At 38.3% G+C, this 8,233-nt stretch overlaps 1 protein-coding gene across 1 annotated transcript; it reads left to right on the forward strand.

Moving 5' to 3' along the window:
* Positions 1–618: 618 nt before the first annotated feature.
* Positions 619–7,304, forward strand: Cmtr2 (cap methyltransferase 2). The gene is made up of 2 exons (XM_026399244.2): positions 619–782; positions 4,194–7,304. The coding sequence occupies exon 2, from the start codon at positions 4,207–4,209 to the stop codon at positions 6,505–6,507; it is 2,301 nt and encodes a 766-aa protein (XP_026255029.1). The 5' UTR covers positions 619–782; positions 4,194–4,206; the 3' UTR covers positions 6,508–7,304.
* Positions 7,305–8,233: the final 929 nt, after the last annotated feature.

Here is an 8,233-nt window from a genome sequence, read left to right on the forward strand (position 1 = left end):
TATGTTTTTACTGGCTGTTTGTTTACTGCCTATTAGAATCTTCATACTTTTTTTTCTGAGGTTTTTATTTTTCTTACTGGCTTATAAATACACACACACACACAATAACAGTATTGTCTAGCAGTTTTCCTAGTTTGGCTTTTAAACTCTTGTCTTTCAAGCTCCAGTTTTATTAAGATCTGTTCTAGGAACTAACATCACAGCGCAGGAAAACCTAAGGTCCAGCACCTGGGTGGGCGGAGCCAGCGCGATCTGGGTAAGTCGGCCCCGCCCCATCCCACCCCTTCACTCCCTTAGGGGCGGAGCCAAGGGACGCTCCTGCGCGCGCAGCTTCAGTTGCCATAGCGGCCAGAGGGCGGGAGACTGGCCCTTTCCCGTTGAGTACCTCCCGGAGAAACAAAACCTAGGGGGCCCGGGCCTCAGCATTGCCAAAGTCAACGGCGTGCGTAGCATTTACGCACGTGACGCAAACCTAGCCGAGAAGGCGCGTGCGCAACGTGACTGTCAGGGCCCTCTAGCCGGCCCCCGTCCGTGTTTGCGGGGGCGCGGCCTGGAGGAGAGTTCTGGCCCCCGGTGCCGCGAGGGCGGGTCCAGGCCGCCTTCTTGGCCTCAGGGCGCGCTGCCTTGCTGCCCTGCGGCTGAAGGTGTGGCGGATCCAAGGAGTGACCACCCCAGGAAGCAGTCCCTGGAGCGGAAGTGAGAATGGCTCCCACGAGTGAGGAGTGGGAGTGAAGAAGAGCAGCTTCTCCAGACCCTGGGGACCCAGGTGGGCGTGAGCGAAGGTAATGCAGGCCGGGTTAGGAGCCTGATCCTCCTTGGACTTTCAGTGAGCGAGGCAGGGGCGGGGACGACTCGGGAGGGCTTGGGACTCCCTTCCACTAGGTGAAGTGAGATCCTGGGTACCCCAGCCCCAAAGTAAGCTCTGGGTACACCCTTCTGTTTTCACAGTTCCTGGCCAGAGGAGTTGGAGGAAAACACTTGTAAAACTCCTTTGTATCAACTGGAGAGGCAACAACTGTTGAGATCTTGTGGGGTTTGAGTTAGGTTCACTAGTTTTACGAATTGTGCAAGTGTTCCCTTTGTGATTTTGGGCAGGAAACTACAAATTTTCGTGCTCGAGTCTGCAATATAAGAATAGTAATACAGATCCACCTAGCAGAATTATGATGCCACAAAGCTTTATGAAGTGCTTAATGAAAGTGATTGAGGATCACATACTGGAAAGTTTTTCCATGCACTCTGGAAACTGCAGAGGTTTTTTTCTTCTCTTTTTTTTGGTTGTGCATGGAAGTGCTGGAGTGAAGTTAAAATGCATTATTATGATTCGTATTCAAACGTGATTAGAGCAGTGATTCTTTTGCAAAGTGTGTTATCCATTCATTTATTCAGTAAGACTTGTTGCTGCTTTACTGTGTCCTAGTTGGCACTGTTCTAATCTCTTGGGATGATATGTAAGTAAACAAAACAAAGATTCTTACCTGTGGAGCTTACTTTCTAGTTTGAGGAGGACACACAATAATCAGTAACCATGAATAAGTTAGAGGGAAATAAATGCCATGGAAAAAAGAAAGTAAGGTAAGGGAAATTGGGAATGCAAGGTGCAATTTTAAGTAAGTATGTCAAGGGTAGCCTTCATAGAGAAAATTACACTTGAGAAAATACTGGAAGGAAGTAAGGGAATTAGCTGTGCAGATATCTGGGGAAGACCATTCCAGGTAGAGGGACCAGCCACTGCAAAGGTTTTTGGCTTGGAATGTGTCTGGTGTCTTCTGTGATCAGGGGGAAGATTTGTGTGGGTGGAGTGGAATGAGTAAGGGGAGGACTAATAAAAATTAGGTGGTCATACCAATAAAGTATAGTCAGAACCATGGAGGTGTTTGAACTCCTTTACTCCTTCTCAGGCAATTACCTATTTAACGTAGGTAAGATTTCACACCTTAATTGCAGCTATTAATTAGTATGCGAAGTTAATGACTAAAATCAGACTTTTTCCAAAATAGAATACATTTGGTTGTAATTGCCAGTAAGTGCTGTGTGAATTAAGAGAGAAGAGCTTGCTGTAATAAAGTTGTATTTAACCACCTTAGGATTTTAGTAAATGCAGAAATGCCTTCTTTCAGAAAACTGTCTAAATACAATGTAACAGTATAAAGACGATTGATCTAAGGTAAGGAAAAAATGTTGGTGTGTATTTGTGACTTATTTAACCTGTATTTTCATGTAATTTGTGAATACAGTATGGTAAATAAATGACTAGGAAGGTTCTTATTACTTTAAGGAGTTTGCAGACTGATGGATTAACTTGTAAAACAAATAAAAAAGAATGAGGGCTGGGGTTGTGGCTCAGTGGTAGAGCACTTGCCTAGCATGTGTGAGGCCCTGGGTTCAATTCTCAGCACTGCATATAAATCAGGTCCATTGACAACTAAGAAAATAGTGGGAAAAAAAGAGAGAACAATATAAGAACAAACAGAACAATACAAAACAAATAGAATGAAGTCAACTGGATATTGTATTTATTATGACAGTTCACCTTTATTTCCCATTGTAATCCTTGAACCAGCAGTGTATTTTGGGATGGTGATTTGGTTGTCAGTTTTTTTTTTTAACATCTAACAAATTGAGATTAAAAAAAATTGAGATAAAAAACAGTTGTAGAATACATTGAATATGCTAAGTAAGTGCAGACTTCATGAACTAATGTACCTATTAAATTGCACTGACAGGTGCCATATAATACTCATTGTCCTATCTATTAAAATTTAGAACTTTTCTAAAACTGCCAATTAAGTCATACTTCCTTCTCTCATATCCTTTTCCTTCCCTAGAGGCAGATGGTTTTGGTTTCTTAGTGTTATAACACAGGCTATAGAGGGACTGCAATTATATTCAGTAAGGATATTTTACAAATTTAAATTTGATGATTTAAAATTCTGCTAAGAAAGTATGTTAAATTTTATAATGAAATTTTATAATGTAAATGTGGAGCTGTCTGACTGATCATATGATAGTCAGGAATGTATAATTTATAGAGATGTCAGAGGGATTATTGGTCATTTCAACATGAAGCAGAAGGAGACTAACCATTCAAGTACAACCTAGTTTACAAGCAGTATAATGAGTGTATAGTCAGCTTTCCATTGCTGTGGCAAAATACCTGAGATAAACAACTTAGAAAAGGTTTATTTTGGCTCACAGTTTCAGAGGTTTCTGGCCATAGACTGATGGCCCATTGCTTTTGGATCTGTGGTGAGGCAGAATATCATGGCTGGGAGTGCATGGAGAAAAAGGGCTTTATAGCTCGTACCCAGGATACAAAATGAGAGGAAGGGGCTGGGGTTCCAATAGCTCTTCAAGGGCATGCCCTAATAATCTAACTTTCTTCCACATGGCCCCACCTCTTAGAGGTTCCACCGTATTCCATTAGCAGCATGGGCCGGGAAACAAGTCTTTAACACATGTGCCTTTGGGGGACATTTCAGATTCAAACTAGAGCAATAAATTTTTGTCGTGAACTGTAGAAATGATTGATGCCACCAAAGTGCATGCATCATTGAAATCTGGGCAGAGGATGTATTTAGCAGTAGTAGTTGGTGGTAGCAGAAAGGCTTGATAGAGGGACCAGTACTGGATTCACATGCACCATCACCTCCTAGGAGGAGGTAAAGTATAATGGGAACTAAAAAAGTCTTAAAGACCCTTGTTAGAGCTTGATCCAAAGTCATGTCCATGGATAAATCTCTTAAGTGTATGTGTTTGAGGCCATGTGGATGGTGTCACAACCATGGGTAGAGAACTCTGGGAAGAAGCTAGATGGCTTATTATGATAATAAGAGTTGACATTCACTGACAAATATTCTTTGGTATATTCTTTTTATATGCTAGTGTGTTTTATTCTCCTCTAAAACAATGATAAGTCCATTTTTTTTTTTTTTGATAAGAAGAAACTGAATCCCAAGAGGTGAAGTACTTTTCTCAGACAATTATTAAGCTGTAAGTAGCAGAGCAGGAATTTGGACTCTGGTCTGGTGGATAAAGCTTTTATTTATTCCATATTGCCTTGTTTTATAACAGAGTGTTCTGACATTAGCCTTTCCTTATGGGGTTTGTTATAGGTGTGATCACATTTACTACTGATGAAATTTAACTCACTAATAAATATGATTGATTTAATTTTGTGTTTCTCTTTCTAGATTTGACTTGAAAATGAGTAAGTGCAGAAAGCCACCAGTTCAGCAGTTAGCAAGTCCTGAGACATTCAGCCCAGATGTTCTTGCTGACATTTTTGAACTCTTTGCCAAGAACTTTTCTTATTGTAAGCCAGTTAATAATGAATGGCAATTACCAGATCCCAGTGAGATTTTCACCTGTGACCATGCAGAATTAAATGCATTTCTTGATTTGAAGAACTCCCTAAATGAAGTAAAAAACCTCCTAAGTGATAAGAAACTGGATGAGTGGCATGAGCACACTGCTTTCACTAATAAAGCAGGAAAAATCATTTCTCATGTAAGAAAATCTGTGAATGCTGAACTTTGCACTCAAGCATGGTGTAAATTTCATGAGATTTTGTGCAGCTTTCCACTTATTCCACAGGAAGCTTTTCAGAATGGAAAACTGAATTCTCTACACCTTTGTGAAGCCCCCGGAGCTTTTATAGCTAGTCTTAACCACTACTTAAAATCCCATCGGTTCCCTTGTGATTGGAGTTGGGTGGCTAATACCCTGAATCCATACCATGAAGCAAATGACAATCTTATGATGATTATGGATGACCGGCTCATTGCAAATACCTTGAATTGGTGGTACTTTGGTCCAGATAACACTGGTGATATCATGACCATGAAATATCTGACTGGACTTCAGAATTTCGTAAGCAGCATGGCAACCATTCACTTGATCACTGCTGACGGGAGTTTTGATTGCCAAGGAAACCCAGGTGAACAAGAAGCTTTAGTCTCTTCTTTACATTACTGTGAAGTTGTCACTGCTCTGACCACTCTTGGAAATGGTGGCTCTTTTGTTCTGAAGATGTTTACTTTGTTTGAACATTGTTCCATAAACCTGATGTACCTGCTAAACTGTTCCTTTGACCAAGTCCATGTTTTCAAACCTGCTACTAGCAAGGCAGGCAACTCAGAAGTCTATGTGGTGTGTCTCCGCTATAAAGGAAGAGAGGCTATCAATCCTCTGTTATCTAAGATGGTGCTGAATTTTGGGACTGAAATGACCAGAAAAGCACTCTTTCCCCATAATTTGATTCCAGAATCATTTCTTAAAAGACATGAAGAATGTTGTGCATTTTTTCATAAATATCAGCTAGAGACAATTTCTGAGAACATTCGTCTGTTTGAGTCCATGGGAGAAGAGGAACAGGCAAAGCTGAATAATTTAAGGGATTGTGCTGTACAATATTTTATGCAAAAATTTCAACTGAAGCCTCTTTCCAGAAATAACTGGCTAGTAAAAAAATCTAACATTGGTTGTAGTACAAATACAAAATGGTTTGGGCAGAGGAACAGATATTTTAAAACCTATAATGAAAGGAAGATGTTAGAAACCCTTTCATGGAAAGATAAAATAGCCAAAGGATACTTTAATAGTTGGGCTGAAGAACATGCTGTATATCATCCTGGGCAAAATTCTCTTTTAGAAGGAACAGTTTCTAATCTTGAGTGTCACTTATGGCAAATTTTAGAAGGAAAGAAATTGCCAAAAGTAAAATGTTCTCCGTTTTGTGATGGTGAAATATTAAAGACTCTGAACGAAGCAATTGAAAAGTCCTTAGGAGAAACTTTAAATTTGGATTCCAGGCCAACACAGCAATGTTATTGTTCTTGTCACATTTTTTCAGAAGAACTAATATTTTCTGAGTTGTTTAGCCTTACCAAGTGCCTTCAGGATGAACAGGTTTTAGAACCCAGCAACCAGATAAAGTGCCTGCTTGTGGGTTTACCAACACTCCATGATGTAAAAATGAACATACCAGTGGAAGTTCAACTCCTGGAATCAGCTGAACTCATGACTTTTAACTGTTCTTTGCTTCATGATGGAGACCCAACTTACCAGCATTTGTTTTTAAACTGCCTTCTACATTCATTACAGCAGCTTCATGCAGGAGATATGATGATTTTGCCTGTACTTTCTTGCTTAACAAGATTTATGGCTGGCTTGATCTTTGTACTCCAGAGTTGTTTTAGATTCATCACGTTTTCTTGTCCCACATCCTCTGAGCCCCTGAGAACTTGTGCAGTCTTGCTATGTGTTGGTTATCAGAATCTTCCAAATCCAGTTTTCCAGTATCTGCAGAATATGAATGAATTGTTGAGTACTTTGCTTAACTCTGATGCACCCCAGCAGGTTTTACAGTTTGTGCCAATGGAGCTGCTCCTTAATGGGTCACTACTTGATTTTTTGTGGGATTTAAATGCTGCTATTGCCAAAAGGCATTTACATTTGATTATTCAAGGAGAGAGAGAAGAGATCAGCAGCAGCCTTCATTTATGAAATTTAATTTGTTCTTTCTGAGATTCAATTTTGTGACATTTTCCAATGTTATTGCATCTGTTTGCTCTATCAATTTAATATTTTTCATTTGGGGGAAAGACCAACTTTTACATCATCCAAGATTTTAATTCCAGAAAACCATCAGCTAGTTCTGATTTCTAGGATACATGCATCCATGTAGAGTTGTTCCTTGGCAAAAATCTATTCAGTGATGGTATTCACCTCTAAACATGAGGATGTGTGCATTTGGAGAGGATATGCCCATGCTTACACAATGCAATTGATTTGATCTTACTTATCTGCTTAAGATCTGCACCTATGTGCCTTCATTCAGAGTTTTTTCCAACTAACTTCTCATTGGCTAATGATATTAATGAGTTGAGCAGTCAAAGGAGGAGGCACTCCTCAGCAACAGGACTTCATTTAGCTCTTGACAGTTTTGGATATCAGGGAACTCACTGTGCCAGATTTCTTGGTATATGCCATTCATTGCTTTTAGACCATGGACTGGATTTTATTTTATGTTTCAAATGAAACTAGTGTGCTATTTTACAAATATTTTACTAAGTACAACCATGCAACTAATAATAAGACAGCTTCAAACCAAAGATCATGTTTAAAACAATGAATAATTGTGTCTAGTACACTCCTGTATCATGAAAACTTCATTTAACAATGTAGTAGTAATTTTTAACTTCCAGGAAATTATCAGTGAATGAAAAGATTTTTATTTAATTTTAAGGTAATCATTTATAATCTTATAGTCTTATTATATTGGGAATATATGAATGTTATGAACACAGTACTGAAGAAAAATTTAATACTTTCAGAATGAAGTCTCAATATTTAAATTTATAAAATCTTTACTAGATTCTTTTTTCTGTCTGAAAATAGCACTTTATGAAAAGATTAGCCATGAAATGGTTATTTCATCAGTTACATTTGATTCTTTTGAATTGTATGTCTTTAACAGTGTGATGAACTTTTTTGGCAAACTGCTTTAAGCAATTCTTCATTATCTTAAAGTTCTACAAACTAGACAATATTTATATTCTCATGTGCATTTTTAGGCATTTTCCGTTATATGAAAAATAGAAGTATTCTCTGATGTATTTGGTTGATAAATACTGATGTGAAAATTTTCTTGTTCTTTGCTATTCTGAGTTCCATTATAGATTCATAAATAAAGTCTTTAGCAGACAGATTTTGTGTTCATCTTTTTAAAAGAGAATCATGGGAACGTTAAAAATATAATTGGAAAGACTAAAAGAAGTTTTGAATGAGAGTTAATGTTCCTTCATTTCCTTTGATTTGTATTCATTAAAATTTATTCCTTAATATTGTAGTATTTATGGAAACTATTGCATAAGAAAGATCGAGTACTTAAGGGTGGTGGTGAGAAGAGGGAGTATGGAGGCCTGGAGGTAGATTTTTGAAAGAAATCTCATTTCCTACAGGTGGCTTTTTGGAAGCAGTTCAAGTTATATGATGCTGGAAGTCAAATGGAAAATTGGTTATCAAGGGAAAACCCTCTTGGAAAATCATTTTGCACTTAGTAGTCTTGATGCCCTGCTTGTAATCAATTTATTTTGCTTATTTTAACCATTTGTTAGAATAAGTTGAAAGCCTTGGTCCAGATGTTGATAATAGAACTTCTAAGCCCTTCAGATAAGTATTGAATGTTTAGTTGTTTTTTTTTTAAACACATTTACCTGTATTGGAATCT

This window comes from Urocitellus parryii, chromosome 15 (assembly GCF_045843805.1).
Source record: "Urocitellus parryii isolate mUroPar1 chromosome 15, mUroPar1.hap1, whole genome shotgun sequence".
NCBI lineage: Eukaryota > Metazoa > Chordata > Mammalia > Rodentia > Sciuridae > Urocitellus > Urocitellus parryii.